The 18,914-nt window shown below is 36.9% G+C and overlaps 1 protein-coding gene across 6 annotated transcripts in view; it reads left to right on the top strand.

Annotated features, from left to right (window-relative positions):
* UBR5 (ubiquitin protein ligase E3 component n-recognin 5) overlaps nt 1-18,914 on the top strand; it is a 141,885-nt gene that overhangs the window by 49,511 nt on the left and 73,460 nt on the right. For 4 of the 6 annotated variants that reach the window (XM_066379260.1, XM_066379257.1, XM_066379258.1 and 1 more), the window contains exons 6-9: nt 9,542-9,731; nt 10,614-10,773; nt 11,568-11,717; nt 13,268-13,479. In XM_066379260.1, coding sequence (XP_066235357.1) covers nt 9,542-9,731; nt 10,614-10,773; nt 11,568-11,717; nt 13,268-13,479 — 712 coding nt within the window. The remainder of the gene's footprint in view (nt 1-9,541; nt 9,732-10,613; nt 10,774-11,567; nt 11,718-13,267; nt 13,480-18,914) is intronic. The other 2 variants (XM_066379261.1, XM_066379262.1) reach the window with 1 other exon arrangement.

Genomic DNA, 18,914 nt, shown 5'->3' with positions numbered 1-18,914 from the left:
TGATATGTAGTAACAAATGAAATTTTTATTTCATTTGAAAAACCTGAAAAATGTTGGATTATATTTATTTATGAAAGAATAGCTTTTATGTATCATTTTATGCCAAACTATACCTTCTTTAAAGTTAAAAATTCCCCCCCTTTTTTTTTTTCTGAAGCTGGAAACGGGGAGGCAGACAGACTCCCGCACGCACCCGACCGGGATCCACCCTGCACGCCCACCAGGGGGCGATGCTCTGCCCATCCGGGGACCAGAGCCACTCTAGCGCCTGGGGCAGAGGCCAAGGAGCCATCCCCAGCGCCCGGGCCATCCTTTGCTCCAGTGGAGCCTCGGCTGCGGGAGGGGAAGAGAGAGACAGAGAGGAAGGAGAGGGGGAGGGGTGGAGAAGCAGATGGGTGCCTCTCCTATGTGCCCTGGCCAGGAATCGAACCTGGGACTTCTGCACGCCAGGCCGACGCTCTACCACTGAGCCAACTGGCCAGGGCAAAATTCTCTTTTTTAGTTGAAGGGTTGGCATAAGCTAAATCTGGCCCCTCCTGCTTTTATTGAAACAGCCATGCTTGATATTTTATTTATTGTTTGTGACTGCTTTTGTGCTGGGATGGCAGAGATGAATAGTTGCAACAAAGACTATTAGCCCTCAAAGCCTAATAAACTATTTACTATTTTTTTCTGGTTTATAGTTAATCTGTTTATATGGTGGCATTTGTTTCTAATCCTGTACTCTATTTTTTTTATTTATTTATTTTTTAAGAAAGACAAGAATGCAGGAGCGGGGAGAGATGAGAAGCATAAACTTCTAGTTGCTTCACTTTAGGTGTTTACTTTTTTGTTTTGTTTTTGTGTTTGTTTTTTGATTGCTTCTCATGTGCCTTGACTAGGGGGCTCAAGTTGAGCCAATGACCCCTTGTTCAAGTAAGCAACCTTGGGCTTCAGGCCATCAGCAGCCTTGGGATCGTGTGGATGATCCTGTGCTCAAGCTGCTAAGCCCTTGCTCAAGCTGATGAGCCCGCGTTCTAGCCAACGACCTCAGGGTTTCAAACCTGGGTACTCTGCATCCCAGGTTGGTGCTCTATCCCCTGCAATACCACTGGCCAGGCTCCTGTACTCTTATTTTTAAATTTAACTTTTCATTTTGAAATAATTTGATGTTTAAAAAGTTGAGAAAACTAACCCAGTCTCTCCAAATGCTAACATTTTACATAACCATAGTACTATTATCAAAACCAGGAAATTAACACTTTTCAGTGCATTAATCTACATTATGCAAATTTCACCATTTGTCCCACTGATAACCCTGTCTTTGGTCTAGGATTCAATTCATGATCCCATGTTGCATTTAGTTGCTATGCTTCTGTAGTTTCCTCTAATCTAGAAGGGTTTCTCACTCTTTATCTTTCCAGACCCTGATGAGTTTGAAAAATGGCTGATTATTTTATGGAATGTTTAAGTATTTGTATGTTTTTATATGATTAAACCAAGGTGATGCATTTTTAAAAGTTTTTATTCTTTTTTAGAGCAGTTTTTATATTCACAGCATAAATAAGAGGGAAGATACAGAAATTTCCCATATATTCCTTGTTCCCTACTGATGTATAGACTCGTTCATTACCAGCACCGCCCCGCCCACCAGAGTGATCCATTTGGTATAATTGATGAACCTATATGGATATATCATCAGCCAGCGTCTAGCATTCTATGGGTTTGGACACATTTATAATATAGTATCTATTATATAGTATATAGAATAGTTTCTTTGCTGCCCTAAAATCCTTTGTGCTCTGCCTATTTATCATACCTTCCCATCATTAACCCCTATGCAACCACTGAACTTTTCACTGTTCCATAGTTTGTCTTTTCCAGAATGTAACATAGTTGGAATCATATACTATGTAACCTTTCCAGATTGGCTCTTTCATTTAGTAATATATGTTTCAAGTTCCTTCCCATGTCTTTTCATGTCTTGAGAGCTCATTTCTTTTTTGTCTTGATGACAGTTTATTTTCTGGATATAACACAGTTTATCCATTCATCTGCTGAAGGACATTTTGGTTGCTTCCAAGTTTTTGCAATTATGAAAAACTACTAATATGTGTGTGTGTTTTTGTGTGGGCCTAAGTTTTCAACTCCTTTGGATAAATACCAAGGACCAAAATTACTAGATTGTTTATGTTGAATATATTTACTTTTGTAAGAGCTCAGCAAACTTTTCCATAGTAGCTATATCATTTGTATTCCCACTAGCAATGGGTTGAGAGTCCCTGTTTTTCCACATCCTCATCAGCATTTGGTGTTGTCAGTGTTCTGGATTTGGGCCATTCTAATAGGTGTGTACTGGTATCTTGTTTTAATTTGCATTTCCTTGATGTTATATGATGTAGTAGAGCATCTTTTCATGTGATCATATGTACTTTGGGGAGGTGTCTGTTAAGGTCTTTGGTCCATTTTGTAACCAAATTGTTTTTTTTTACTGTTTAAGAGTTCTTTGTGTATTTTGGATAAAACTCCTTTATTAGATTTATCTTTTGCAAATATTTTCTCTCAGTATGTGGCTTGTCTTTTCATTCTCCTGACAGTGTTTTTTATGGAGCAGAAAATTTTAATGTTAATGTCCATTTATCAATTATTTCTTTGATTGTATCTGGTATCATATCTAATAAGTCATTGCCAAACCCATGGTCATCTAGATTTTCTTCTGTGTAATCTTCCAGGAATTTTATAGTTTTGTAATTTACTTTTAGGTCTATGATCTATTTTGAGTTAAAAGTTTGTAAAAGGTGTGAAGTGTGTTTACAGATTTATTTGTTTATTTATTTATTTGCATTTGAATGTCGAGTTGTTCTAGCACTATTTCTTTGTACTGTTTTTTGCTAAAGATCAGTTGACTATATTTATGGGATCTATTCTACTCTGTTGGGTTTTTGTTTTTTTTTTGTTTTTTGGTCTATTTTTTCACAAGTAGCGTACTGTCTTGATTACTGTACCTTCGTAATAAGTATTGAAGTTGGGTAGCATCGAGTCCTTCAACTTTGTTCTTTAATATTGTGTTGCCTGTTCTTTGTCTTTCTCTTCTTCCTATGAAGTTTAGAACTAGATTCCTGGTATCCACAAAATTAACTTGCTGGGAATTTGGCTTTTATGCTGGATTTTAGTTTATTGCTGATTTTTTGCCATAACTGTTTTTGTGATGTTGGACAAATACTGATTAAAAAGAAATTCACCCTTTTTTTTTACATTTATTAATTGGAATTCACTGTAAGGAAGAACTTTCCTTCCCCACACATTTCTCTTTTATTTTATTTTAGTCTGTTTTCATTTGGTTATTTCTATCATTATGGTCTCATGGATATTTGTTTTATTTTATAGTTCATAATCCATTCCTATTATTTATTGTGTTGCTCAAATTGTGCTAGATTTAAATCCTTTTGATAAATGAAACTTGGTGTATAACTAATTATAATAGACTGTGTGACAGAATGACTCAAACAGAGCAGTGGAATTTAATTACTTGGCTAATAAAATATGCAACAAATATAATATAGTACATTTGAGCTTGAATTAAACTGTTATAGACCTACTCAAAAGAAAATTAGGGCTAATTTTAAGTCTCTGAAGTGCAGAAACAGTCAATAATTTTTGAGTCCCTCTTACCCATGTTTGGCCTATACATATTTCTTTTTCCTCCTTGTCCCCCCCCCCCCCCCCCATATTCCAGAACAGACTCTGTAAACTTTTTTTTGCATCGGGTTCATAAATTACAATATGAAAAATGTCATAGTGTCCACTAACAAGTCAGTGCTGGTCATTGTTTACCTCATTTGGTGGTGTAGATGTCTACAAAGTATACACACTAACAAGTCAGTGCTGGTCATTGTTTACCTCATTTGGTGGTGTAGATGTCTACAAAGTATACACACTAGCAAGTCAGTGCTGGTCATTGTTTACCTCATTTGGTGGTGTAGATGTCTACAAAGTATACACACTTAAAGGCTGATTGTTTCTCTTGACATCTATGAAAATTCTTCTCAGTTTGATGATGGTGAAATTTTAATCAAGTTAGCTTATAAATCAACAAATTAATATAGATTAAAAATATTTTATTTCACAATAAATTTTTTCCTTGAGTTGTATAGTGGTTTTATATTTTCTTTCTGTGTTGATCACAATAAACTTTGAAGAAGTTTACAATTTATAATATGTACTAGAGAACCTAAGACAGCTATATCTTGAGTCTCCAAAGGGGATTTTGGCCCACCAATTTATAAAAAGCAGTCACATATGGCCGAGACTGTCCCCACAGACTGTGGTCCCCACCCTGCACCTGCAGAGTCCTGGTTTGTTCCCTTTGGATCAGAGAGGTGTTATGAGTCAAGGAGTGAGTGGTCTCTGTATTTGAGAGCTGCATATGTGGTAAGGTTTGGGGTAATTGGTACTGTTTTTCTTTTCATTAATGGTGGATAGTTGAGAATTGATCATTTATTTTGACTGATCATTTTTAAGAATGCATAGCAATCAAAATAGATGGGACTTTTAACATTTTTCCTTTCAATATTTTTACTAATTGGCAGGTTTGTGTGCTAAAGATTTCTCGCTGCTGCTGTTTTCTTTTCATAATTACTCATATTTATCCTGGGAGATACTTCAAAAATCTAGATATTTTTGTTAAACTCATTTCAAACCAGGTTAAAGGTAAGAATGTCAAGTGTACTTGGGAAAGAGAGTGTATTTGTATGCAGTAGTAAGTTTAAAATGGAGATATTAGTATTTAAAGTATCTTTTTTCTGTTATTTATTGGACATAATAAACAATAGGTATAAACTGCTTTCATTGGCTTGGGCTATTGCATTCCTTTTGAAATTTAATCTGAGCTAATCATTAGTACAGGATGTGTAATATAGAAGCCAAGCAGGTCATTGTAATTGTAACTAGTTGAAGCTGACTAGGTTGGTAAGATCTTAGGTAGTGGGGCTCTGACATACTCAAGTGGATGCCTGTTTAAGAGGAAGTAGCTGATCAGCAGATTATTACTTTAGGGGAATTGTTGCCAAATGCAAACCTCTGTGCCCCTCCCTTCCTTTTTGTCCTTAGAAAAGATGCAAATCTGAATTTTTCTTATGTTAAATATCTTTTTCTTTTTTTTTTTAATTTTAATGGGGTGACATTAATCAACTAGGGTACATAGGTTCAGAGAAAACATCTCCAGGTATTTTTACATTTGATTATGTTGCATACCCATCACCCAAAATCATATAGTCTTCTGTCACCTTCTATCTGGTTTTCTTTATGCCCCTCCCCTCCCCCCACCCCTTCCTCCTGCAAAACTGAAACTTTATACCTGTTACAGGTCCCCTGTACTGCCTCTGCCTGGCCCCTGGCACCCACCATTCTACTTTCTGTTTCTGTGAATTTGACTGTTCTAGATACTTCATATGACTGAAGTCATCCAATATTTGTTTTTTTGTGGCTGGCTTATTTAGTATAATGTCTTTGCAGTTCATCCATGTTGTAGCGTGTGACAGGATTTCCTTCTTTCTAAAGGCCGAATAATATTACAGTGTTTGTTTTCTACCATATTTTGTTTCTTCATGCATCTTTGATGGACATTTCGGTTGCATCCATCACTTGGCTATTGTGAACAGTGCTCCTATGAGCATGGGTGTGCAGATACCTCTTCAAGACTCTGCTTTTAATTCTTTTGGATGTATCTCCAGAATTGGAAAACTGGGTCATATGATAGTTGTTTTTTAATTTTTGAAGAACCGCCATACTATTTTCCATAGCATTGCACCATTTACAATGCTACCAACAGTGTGAAATAGAAATTTCATTGGCTATTTTGGGTCTTTTGTGTAAGGGTTCCAACTTTTCATGTATTTGTCAACACATGCAATTTTTTTTTTTTTTTTTTTAGTAATCATTCTAATGATATAAGGTGATTGGTTGCCTATGGTAGTTTTGATTTACATTTCTTTGATGATTAGTGATGAACATTAAAAAAATATTTTGTTGATTGATTTCATGGGGTGGGGTGAGAGAAGTTGCTTCACTTTAGTTGTACACTCATTGCTTGTTATGTGTGTCTTGACCAGGCAAGCCCAGGGTTTCCAACTGGCGACCTCAGCCTTCCAGGTTGATGCTCTATCCACTGCACCACCACAGGCAGTGATGAACATTTTTTCATATGAATGGTAATTTTTGTGTTATCTTTGGAGAAATGTCTGTTCACATCCTATGCCCATTTTTAAATCGGTGTGTTGGATTTTTTTTGTTGTCAGGTGTTAGGAACTTTTTAAATATTTTTGATATTAACCCCATAGCAGATACATAATTTGCAAATATTTTCTCCCAGTCTGTACATTATCTTTTCACTCTCTGGATTATGTCCTTTGAGGCAAAGAAGTTTTTAGGTTTGATGTTGTTTTATCTATTCTTACTTTTATTATTGCCTGTGGTTTTGGTGTTATAGCTAAGAGATCATTGCCAAGTTGACTGTCATGAAGGGTTTTAAAAATGTTTTCTTCTAGGCACTTTATAGTTTTTAGGTCTTATGCTTATGTCTTTAATCTATTTTGAACTAATTTTTGTATGTGGTATAAGACAAGGGTCCCATTTTATTCTTTTACATGTGGATGTCCAGTTTTCCCAGCATCATTTGTTGAAGGTACTGTCCTTTCCCCATTGAGTGGTTTTGGCATCCTAGTTGAAGATAATTTATTTGACCACATACATGAGAGTTTATTTCTGGGCTCTGTATTCCATTGAAGTCTTTGTATTTGTCATTATGCCAGTACCATACTGTTTTAATTATAGTAGTTTTGTAATAATATTTTCAACTCATGAAGTGTGAGTCATCTGATTCTGTTTTTTTATCTTATTTTTTGAAATTTCATTGGCTATTTTGGGTCTTTTGAGATCCTGTATGACTTTAATGATTAATATTTCTATTTTTGTATAAAATGTCATTGGGATTTTGATAAGGATTGTGGTGAATCTGGGGATTGTTTTGATATTATTGACATTTTAACAATATTAAGTTTTACAATCTGTGGACACAGAATGTGTTTCTATTTGTGTCTTTATTTTCTTTCCAACTGTGTTTGGTAGTTTTTACCTCTTGGGTGAAGTTTATTCCTAAATATTCTTATTGATGCTACTATAAATGGAATTAAAAAATTTATTTGTTAAATGTAATGTACTTTTAATGTCCCTTTGTTTTTCTTTTGGTCTAAGATTGGTTATTTCATCTATAAAATGTGTTACATAGCTAAAATTAAGTGCTGTTTCATACTGCAGTTCTGAGAATGCACACAATACTGGTTTTTGTTTTTAGAGGGGGAAGGGAGAGAGATGAGAAGCATCAACTTTTGTTGTTCATGGATTGTTTTACATACGTAACTTGACCTGGGGGTGGGGTGAGTGGGCTCGAGCGGAGCCAGTGACCCCTTGCTCAAGTCAGCGACTTTGGGCTTTAAGAGAGAAACCTTTTGGGCTTACATTACCGATCATGGGCTCATGTGGATGATCCCATGCTCAAGCTAGTTATCCTGTGAAGCTGGATGAGCCCTCACTCAATCCAGTGACCTTGGGGTTTCAAACCTGGGACCTCAGTGTCCTAGGTTGATGCTCTGTATACACTGGTTCAACACCAGTGAGGCACAATATTGTTTACTCTAAAATTATCTTGGGCAGTTCTTGGGCTGTAGCTACAGACATTGCATAAGCATAAATTGATAGACTGCATTGACAAGTATAGAAAGCCTTCAAAAAGGATGACATCAAGTTTTCAGGAATGTGCCTCCCCATTTTACTGGGGAAACTGTTAATTTAAAAGTTTTTTTTGTGTAGACAGAGATCGGATTTTCCAATTAACTGAGCAGAGAGACCAAGAAGTTGTATATTGATTTGAGAAATTGTTACTGGTTAATGTAGTCACACATTTTTAAGAGGAAAAATGAAAGCCTTGGAAAATCAAGTATAATTCAGCCTTGGGTAAATGTAATGCAGAGGAGATGGGAGTGAAGTCCTTCTCTCTAGAATGAATGATCTCTAAGTATTACATTCATTTTATTTATTTTATTTATTTTTTTATTTTTTTTATTTTTTTACAGAGACAGAGAGAGAGAGTCAGAGTGAAGGATAGACAGGGACAAACAGGAACAGAGAGATGAGAAGCATCAATCATTAGTTTTTTCGTTGCGCATTGCGACACCTTAGTTGTTCATTGATTGCTTTCTCATATGTGCCTTGACCGCGGGCCTTCAGCAGACCGAGTAACCCCTTGCTGGAGCCAGCGACCTTGGGTCCAAGCTGGTGAATTTTTGCTCAAACCAGATGAGCCCACGCTCAAGCTGGCGACCTCGGGGTCTCAAACCTGGGTCTTCCGCATCCCAGTCCGACGCTCTATCCACTGCGCCACCGCTTGGTCAGGCAGTATTACATTCATTTTAAAAAGGACTGGCACTGTTGTAATATAAAGGCTAATGTGAGTTTTGTGGCCATTTCCTAAGATCTGAGTGAATGCAGAAAAGTAATTATTTATGGTTATCTAGCTTATTTACTTTTGATTGAAGATTCTTAATTCTCCTGTTTGGGGCAATAAGTGAAGATATAGATGTCATATACCCTTTCTAAGTTGTTTCTTATACTTAATAAAAAAATTAATGAATGTTTTATAGAATAGTTTACCCCTGGTCAAGTTAGTTAATAGTGCTAAATGTTAATGAACAAGATGTTATCTTTGCAAATGAATATTTTATTCCATGCAAAGCACTTTGAGTCCTAAACTCTGAATTTTACTTTTTGTGTAACAGAGTGCTAGTAGTTATGTCTGCTGGGTCTTTCAAGCAGAGGTGAGATATATACTATAACTCAGTGGTCCCCAACCTTTTTTGGGCCACGGACCGGTTTAACGTCAGAAAATAATTTCATGGACTGGCTTTTAGGGTGGGACGGATAAATGTATCACGTGACCGAGACAAGCATCAAGAGTGAGTCTTGGACGGATGTAACAGAGGGAATCTGGTCATTTTTAAAAAATAAAGCATCGTTCAGACTTACATTATTTCCGTTTTATTTATATTTAAGTTATTTATTCTTTCTCTGCGAACCGGTACCAAATGGCCCACGGACCAGTACCGGTCTGCGGCCCAGGGGTTGGGAACCACCACTGCTATAACTCATTTTAGAGTTGTGACTAGAAATACTTGGTATGCGGATCTTTAAAAAAAAAAAATAGATACAAAGTTGTGATATTTATCTTTCTAAAAAGTGATTTTATACATAAACATTAAAAATGTTTAAAGCTCAGTTCTGTTACTGTGTTCTGTCAAAATACTACTATATACACTGCTCACAAAAATTAGGGGATATTTTAGCGCTTCATAATTCATTTTGAAATATCCCCTAATTTTTGTGAGCAATATATATATATCAATTGGATAAATACATTTATTTTGGCTTAAGAAAATGAAAGTGAGATCTGAAGTGATATTTTCAGAATGATTATATAAAATGATAATCCTATAAATTCTCCAATATTTAGAAGTCGCTGGAGTTCTGGAGTAGGTGGAAGTGGAGGAGGATCCTCTGGTAGATCGTCAGCTGGAGCTCGAGATTCCCGTCGACAGACTCGAGTGATTCGAACAGGACGGGATCGAGGGTCTGGGCTTTTGGGCAGTCAGCCACAGCCAGTTATTCCAGCATCTGTAATCCCAGAGGAGCTGATTTCACAGGTATGGACCTTGTGGAACACTTAGTGTAAGACAGCAGGACACAGTGAGGTTTAACTAAATATAGGGCTGTAGTAATGACTCATATCATGAATTGTGAAACATGCTTTTCTCTACTGATCCAAGGAAGATGTCCTTCCTTCCTTCCTTCCTTCCTTCCTTCCTTCCTTCCTTCCTTCCTTCCTTCCTTCCTTCCTTCCTTCCTCCCTCCCTCCCTCCCTCCCTCCCTCCCTCCCTCCCTCCCCTCCCTCCCCTCCCTCCCCTCTCCTCCCTCTCCTCTCCTCCCTCTCCTCCCTCTCCTCCCTCTCCTTCCTCCCTCTCCTCCCTTCTCTTTCTTTCCTTTTCTCCCCTCCCCTCCCCTCCCCCTTTCCTTCCTTCCTTCCTTTCTCTTTTTTTTTCTCTCATTTTTTTTCCTTCTCCTTTCCAAGTGAGAAGGAGAGATAGACTTCCACATGTGCCCTGACCAGGATCCATCTGGCAACCCCCGTCTTGGGCCGATACTCTGCCCATCTGGGGCCATGCTCTGAAATGAGCTATTTTTAGAGCCTGAGGTGGAGGCTTCATGGAGCCATCCTCAACACCTGGGGCCAATACACTCAAACCAATCAAACCATGTCTGCAGGAAGGGAAAAGAGAGTGTGTGTGTGAGAGAGAGAGAGAGAGAGAGAGAGAGAGAGAGAGAGAAAGCAGGAATGGGAGAAGGGGAGAAGCAGGTGGTTGCTTCTCCTTTGTGCTCTGACTGGGAATTGAACCTGGGACATCCACACGCTGGGCTGATGCTCTGCCACTGAGCAAAATTGCCAGGGCCAGGAAGGTGACTTCAATAGAGAATTTAATCAAAAGAGAGTTAGAATAGTACCGCCCCCCTTTTTTTTTTTATTTCAGGCTCAAGTCGTTTTACAAGGCAAATCCAGAAGTGTTATTATTCGGGAACTTCAGCGAACAAATCTTGATGTAAACCTTGCTGTAAATAATTTACTTAGCCGGGATGATGAAGATGGAGATGATGGGGATGATACAGCCAGTGAATCTTACTTGCCTGGAGGTTGGTGGATCACCATCATGGTTTACTAATCTCTGGAGGGAGAGATATTTTTTAAACTGGGGAATGGAATTTTAAAGTACAATGAATATTCTGACTAATTTCTAGATGGTAGGTATTTCTCACTGTAGTGTTTTATTTATTATTTGTTAAATTGATTTTAGAGAGAGAGAGAGGAAGGGAGAGAGAAGAAAATATTCATTTGTTGTTCTACTTAGTTGTATGTTCATTGGTTGCTTCTTATATATGTCCTGATTGGGGATCAAACCTGCCACCTTGGTGTTTGGGGACAACTCTAGCCAACTGAGCTAACCAGCCAAAGCTCACTGGAGTGTTTTTTTATTATAAAATTCTTTTTAAGGGAAGATGGGGAAATGCCTTTGCTCTGTGTATATGTGTTTGGTCCCCAATAAACAAATGGATATCTTTGCATGGTTTTCTCACTGGCTGACAGATGACTCTGGGATGTTGGTTTTTGATGCCCTTATTACTGAATGTGTCTTAACTGAACTGTATTTAAATTTTGACTATTATTTTCTTGGTGTCACAAGTATCTTACATAGAGATCTTATTTTCCTGTGATTATTTAATAGTTAGCAGAAGCAGTAGACATGCATTTGATGCTCCTTCAAATCTTTGTTAAGAATGTGCACTTTATTTCCTAGGTGGTTACTGCTTTTTTCCCCTTCAGGCAATGTCAGTCACTCCTGATTTTAATCTGTTTTAATTTGTAGAAGTCTTTCAGTAGTCTGCAGATGTTTTCTCTATTTATGCTTTATTTTTGTTTCTCTTTGTAGAGGATCTTATGTCTCTTCTTGACGCTGATATTCATTCTGCCCACCCAAGTGTCATTATTGATGCGGATGCCATGTTTTCTGAAGACATTAGCTATTTTGGGTACCCTTCATTTCGTCGTTCATCCCTTTCCAGGCTAGGCTCATCTCGAGGTAATTTTGCATTTATTTTTTTGTGGTCATTGGCTGGCTGTATGGAGAGAGAGTGGTAAAACTTACCATATTTGACCTTTTAATATTACAGTAGATGAAGTTAATTACTTATTAGTGCTTTTGGATGCTTTGACATTAAAACTAGTTATTTTGATTTCAAAGAGCCACAAAATCTTTAGATACGGTCTTTATTTACATTGTGGAATATCATTAAGGTTTGTGACTTACTTAACTATTTTTAAATAGGATTATAGATTTTAAACTAAAAGCAGAATTCTACTTTATAGTGACATGCAGCATTCAGAAAACAGTCTCTAGTTTATTTGATTAAAATAAAGTGATTATTCTATTAATTTTAATTCCTGGTTAAGTGGAAGAGTGAAAAAACCTTATTATAATGGGATTGGCTAATAATAAATATACAGAAATGTTTAGCTTATTAAAATGCTATTTTAGAAGATATAGTAGAGGTTAGAAAGATTTTGAAATCATATAAGTATAAGACTTTCTCTGTCTATGTTGGTATAGTTTGCATTTTAATTTTATCAAGTCAATGTTTTTACTTTTCAGAATGTAAAACTGCTTATTCAGTAACAACCAGCTATATTATTTGCTGATCTTCACTAAACTGAAAAAGATGCCATGTTATATTAAGATCTTGTTGCAGATACCTAGTACTTAAAAAAGCTTTAAAACAAACCTGTGATCTTATAATACACTGAACCTACTATGTAATAGCTTAAAAATTTAAATAAGTGTATATTTTACTGCCTTAAATGCATCAAGTATTGCAATTTCAAGTGTTTAGTATCTAACACAAATAACTCCTGGTAAATTTTTCCCTTTTGCTTTTCCTTAGCTCATTCTATGAAGTAGGCATTACTTTTAGTTTGAACCATATGAAATTGCTGGTACTTGCTGATACCTTCACTGATGGCAGTTTTATATAGCTTAACTTAATAGTGTTTTTAAAAATATTTTTAAATGGAAAAAAAGTCTGGCTTCTCAAAAATTTTAAAATATGACTTACACAAAAAAATATCCAGCTTATAAAATTACTCTAAACAAGGGCTTGGGTTATCAAAAGTTTTATGGTTAATGTTAGTAGTTTAACCACTTCAAGTTTTTTCCTGTAGGGTTTTTATTTATTTTAACTAATAGAAGACATTCTGAGAAACACTTCTGGTTTACATATGTATCTAATGTGTTGGAATTCTAATTTATGCACATTTTCTAAAAGATAAAAAAAATTATGATAAGCGTTTTTAATGAAAGCCAAAAAATTTAAACTCCATTTAAAAAATTCAGAGTTTAGTTTAAAATAAAGTAATTCTGCTTTAAACACATGTAGTTGGAATTTCATAGTTCTAAATACTAGTTTATTATATATTTACTTGAAAGAGTTAATGTTTTGAATGTTGCATGTCAGACTTATTAGAAATACATTAAATTTTTGTGAGTAGATAAACTGCTGTTAGTTGCATCCCGAAGGGTCTTTACTAGAGAGTGGCTTACTTTTATCCCACTGGTGTGACCCAATTGCATACCAGTTCTCCTTCTTCCCTTAGAGAGAGACTCTGAGCTGTTGCGTGAACGTGAATCCGTTTTACGTTTACGTGAACGAAGGTGGCTTGATGGAGCCTCATTTGATAATGAGAGGGGCTCTACCAGCAAGGAAGGAGAGCCAAACTTGGATAAGAAGAATACGCCTGTTCAGAGTCCAGTATCTCTAGGAGAAGACTTGCAGTGGTGGCCTGATAAGGTATGTGGAAAAAATCCCCACCCTTTTCATTTAAATAGATTACCTGCAACCCCCTACCCCTCAAAGAAGGGTTTCTGTTATATTTCAGAGTTTTGTACTACTGTAAATAAAAAAAACAAAACAGCGACACAAAGTGACATTTTTGTTTTGTTTAAAATATAAGCAGAACCAATTTATTTGGCACTACATGAGTCCTGTTAGATGTGTTTCAGTGGTGCTATTTTCTTCTACTTGGTGAAGTAACTCAGAGATTGGAATAGTAGTTCCAGATAATACATCAGCATTCTGTTTTAGGACTTCTTCTCTGGTGATGATCAGACCAGTAACTGATGGTGTATCTCTGATAGGGTTTGTTTTGTAATGTCCCATGGACCCCAGTTTCAAGGACCCCAGTGCAAGGTTGTAGTCATTTAGACACAAGCATGCATGTCAGGGCAGGATTAGGGATGTGTGTTTTCTTTGATTAGTTAACTGTCCCTTTGTATGGCAGTGAATTCTGACAGGCTCTTTGCTCTGAATGCTGTGGGAGACAAAACAGGCTGACCAGGAACGGGTTGCGGGCATTCTGCTCTGCATCCTGAGAAGTCCAATGACTGACTCCTGGAAAGCATCCAGTTCAGATGATTTTAATCTTTAAGAATTCATCACTGCCACAAATGAAACAGAGTTGATGCATCCTGTTGATGGTGTGTAGGTTTCAGTGTCTTAAGTGAAGGGTAATTGATCTTCAGAGGGCCTTTTAGGAAGCCATATGTTCCTTACCTCTTTTTGGGAGTGCTTCTTTCTTCTTATTTCTGGAATCAGTTGGGCAGGAAATTTTCCTAAGTAGAAGTAAGGTAAATAGATAAAAACTTTAAGGTTAATCTCTTAACAGATAAGATTATCATAGGATTTCTTTCCTTTCTTTGAATTTGGGACAGTAAAAGAAAATATCTAACTTTCTGAATTTGCTTATTTTTTTATAGCTATTGTGAATCTTGACGTAGTTTCATTATTTTCTTCTATATTCAGCTCATGCAGAGAACTTGAATGCAAGAAGGAACATGAATTTTAATCAGCTTCTTTGTAAGCAAAAGGTTATTCTGGTTTCTTTGGCAGCTGACAGATTTTCCCTGAATGGAATTCTTTTACTTATTTCCTTAAAACTAGAAATTTCCAAAGTTTACTTTCATTTTATATGGTAGAAGGTGACTTAAACAACTGGGCTTTTTTTTGTTTGTTTAGTACATTTCCTGTTTCTCTTGCCTGGATCATGTTAGGGCTGTGCCTGCCCTATTGGCAGGCAGTCACAGAAGACTCACAAATCTTATTTTAATAGTGATATCACATATATATTAGTCTAGGCTTCTTTATCTGTTAATTTTGATTATTGAAAGGGTTTTGATAAGTACAAGTTTAGCAAGCTTTTCCCTTGGCCAGTGTACCACCCACTGCTAGATTTAGCCAGTGTGTTTGCCTTTACTCTGATAGGCACATTTTTAGGTACAAATTGTTTTCAGAGATAGTTATTGAGTGCATCATGAAATCTTGACACTGCACAAGACCTTGGTTTATTTGGACATTGACTGAGGGAGGAATAGAAGTATGTGAAATAGTGTATCCATGCTATACCTTTTTTCCCTATTAAATACCCAATTTAAAATATTGTCATTGAAAAAGAACCCCTTTTTATTCATTAATGATTGAGGTTTAAACATCAAAAAAATTAATGTAGGGAAAGAAAATAGCTTAAGCCTAATTAAACTATTAAACATCGTCAGTTATCAGCAAATTTCCACGGCTGCTACATTCAGAAAGAGAGTGTACAGTCAGTAAAGGGTAAAAAGAACTTGCCTTCAAGTAACTTTAGGACAATATGCAAAAATGTCTTACAGGGACATAAGATAAATACCATGTAAAGGAACAGAATATGCAGGACCATATAGGTCCTTCAAAATAGGCGGGCCTCCAAAATAGGGCAGTGATTCCTGAGGAGCAGAAGATTTGGGGGAAGGCTCCACAGGGGATGGGGAGTTAGGTGAGGAGTTCAGGGAGATGTCAGCATGTTCTCCATCAGAGTAATCTCTCTGTCTCTCTAAAAATATGCTTCCCAGCTTCATTTTGAAAATGACCTAACCTAATATTTTTAGATTGTAAATCTGGTTAATACCCATAGTTTTTTCATTCTAGCTTTGGTTACCGTGCAATTCCATTGGTATATTATCTGGATTAGTACCGACTTTCTCACCTCATGCAGAGGAACAATCACTTCTTCAAAATTCTACTGTTATGTAGGCTAGTAAACCCCCTTTTAATGGTGAAATGTTCTCTTTTCTTTAAGGCTTTGCAATATAATCTTAAATGGAAAATATTTCAGATAAACAAACTTTTAAGTATTTCTGTGAATTATTCCTTGAAAATGTCAAAACTGGTATAAAAGCATAGGAAGTTGAAAGCTCCATGAAGACAGGTGTGTAGGTAATTAAATCAGTGTTAATTTAGTAGCTTTGATTAAATGTGTATTATGTGCTAGGCTTTTTACTTAGGTGTTACAGTGAGAATTTTGTAGGAAGGCAGAAAAATGTTAATATTTTCAAGTAGGTACAGTAATTAGAATTAGGTAGAAGAAGCTTTGGGGGAGTCGCAGGAGGCTACACAGTAATTGCTGAGGGTGGGCCCTGGAGCCAGACTGCTGTCGTTTTTATATTATGGTTCTGCCACTTACTGGCTATTGGTCAAATTCTGTAACCTCCCTGGTCCTTTGGTTTTCCATCTATAAGATGAGGATAATAATGGATTTTGCCTTGTGTGTTGTCATGAGCACTAAATGAATTAGTATGTGTAAAGTGCGAAGAGCAGGTTCTTGCAGGGCCCTGTTCCACAGAGAGAACAGGAAGCTGCTGTAGGTCATAGAAGGTGAGAGAACCCAGTGGGTTTCGATACTCCAAGTAGTCTATGTGGCCGTAGTTTTGTGTGCCAGGTCTCTACGAGTAGAGAATAGGGCCTAAACTGAAAGAGATACAGACCATGCCCCTTTTCTGACTAGACTAGATTCAAGTAATGGAAACATTTTATTACAATAATAATTTACCATAATAGGAAATTAAAAGGCAGTCTCTATGTACCAAAGTTAAGAAGTGGAGGGACTGTTTAAATCTGTGCCTTTAAGTTCAGGTTCGTGATGTATAAACTAGCCAAGTTTATACTGGTTTCTGAATAGTATTACCAAAAATATCAACTTTCTTATTGTGCTGTCTCCCCTTTACCCCATTTAGCTCTCCCTCTCAATTAGCCCTCTCTTCCCCCCTCCTCCATTTCTCTCTCACCCATTCCTGTCTTTCCCTCTCTTTGCTTATTGTACTCGACATTTCTGGAAGGAGCTTTGATTAATTCAGTTACTTTTATAAGAAGATGAAATCTTTCAGTTAGGTGATTATCTAATATGGCTTCATTTTCACTTCTAATTTTTTTCACAATTTACTTTTCTCAGACTAGAAATTTAGCTTTGTGTTGTTGAATGTGTTCATGTAACTATATATGTGAATATGTAAATTGTAATTATTTTCAACAAGAATCCAAAGTGACATTTCTAATGGGAAAAATGCAATCATAGTAGTAACAAAGACTGTTAAAAGTGGAATGTCCCTGACCAGGCAGTGGAGCACTGGATAGAGAGTCAGCTTGGGATACAGAGGACCCAAGTTCAAAACCTTGGAGTTGCCAGCTTGAATGCGGGCTCATCCAGCTTGACCGTGGGATCATAAACATGACCCCATGGTTGCAGGCTTGAGCCCAAAGGTTGTTGGTTTGAGCCCAAGGTTGCTGGCCTGAACCCAAGGTTGCTGACTTGAGCCAAGGTTGCTGGTTTGAGCCTAAGGTCGCTGGCTTGAGCCCAAGGTCGCTGGCTTGAGCAAAGGGATTACTGGCTTGACTGGAGCCCTTCCCTCTCCCTGGTCAAGGCACATATGAAAAAGCAACCAGTGAACAACTAAGGTGCCTCAATGAAGACTTGATGTTTCTATCTCTCTCCCTTCTTGTCTGTCTCTCTTGCAGAGTAAATAAATAAATAAATAAAAATAAAAAGTAGAATGCAAAGATAAGAGTTGAATATAAGTGTTGAAGGGAGAGGAAGGAGAAAAATAACACAGAAACCCATGTGAAGTAAATCTGCTAGAGCTGAACATAAAAATGTCACTTTGTGCCCTATCCCAAAACAATCCGTTTCCATTTAAAGAATGCATGCATTCTTTTCAGGAAGCTCTCGAAGAGCTTGGTGAGAGGTGTATGGTGGGTGATGAAGAAAAAGAACTGGTTCAGCAAGTCTGCACTGTTAATTTACAGCTATATCCCTTACTTTTCTGAGTATTTTCATATAGTCTGAGGGAAGTAAGATTTAATCCTGCTAGCCTTTTGAATGACAGAGTGCATGTTATTCTTCTCAGTTTCTCTGAATGCTTTTGAGAGGAAATAGTTCCATGACGTTTGGCCCCTTAGCTGTTTGGAACAGCCTCATTGTTGGAACCAGTTGATCAAACTTGTTGGTCATACTGCTTCCCCTGCAGGGTTCCAGATGTGGGGATTGGGTGGGAGAGGACTTTGTTGTTTTTAATTGACACTGGGAAGTTTCCGGGAAGATCTGTTCAGAGTCAGCTAGGTGTGTAATTTAATAATGAAATAAGAGATAAAGGAGAAATGGTCTTAAAAAGGAGAAGACAGCAGGCACAAGGATAATATGGAAAAGTAGGCAAGGAGAAATAGTGTATAAGTACAGCTGACCAAATTGCAGTGTAACTAGTAGTTGTAGTCCATTCACTTGAACCATAACATATAGTACATTGAGTACATTGTTGTTGGAGCTGGTACTTAATGGGAAAACTATTATTTGCTGATAGTAGGCAAATTTACAAAAGTAAATAAGATGGAAACCAAGTTTTGTGGGAAGAAATTTAGGAATAGAAAGACTAATCTTTTCAAAATAATAATTACTGAATGTAGATGATGTAAGTAGTAGGAGTTCATGTTGCTGGGCTGGGTGACTTATTTTTAACCTTTGGCCACAAGCTAATTTCCATTATATTTTTAAGTTTTTCTCTCCCTTTGGGGAAGAGTTTCTAATTTGATTGATGACCCATTTACTGTTATTCAGACAGTTGCAAATTTACTAATTAGATTTAACCTCTAATGATTTTATTTTTGTTAGAGATAAACTACTGATCTTTCAGGAAACAACTTTCAAGTTGGGTTGAAGCAGGCCTTGGACTTGTTCAGAAGCAGCTGGTAGTCTTTCATTAAAAACAATGAAAGCATTGTTTTCTATGACATTGTGAAATGAGCGAGCTAAAAATACTGTTTTTTTGTGTCTATTTGGTGGTTTTGTGTTTCTCTACATACAAATCTAAAGCAGACAAGAAGCAGTAGGTGATTTTTCTGTTGTTTGTCTTTGGCTGGTGGTTGTG

Source organism: Saccopteryx leptura, chromosome 3, assembly GCF_036850995.1.
Source record: "Saccopteryx leptura isolate mSacLep1 chromosome 3, mSacLep1_pri_phased_curated, whole genome shotgun sequence".
In the NCBI taxonomy this organism is placed as follows: Eukaryota; Metazoa; Chordata; class Mammalia; order Chiroptera; family Emballonuridae; genus Saccopteryx; species Saccopteryx leptura.
Note: the sequence above shows the minus strand (reverse complement) of the source record. Positions and strands in the feature narration are given on the sequence as shown.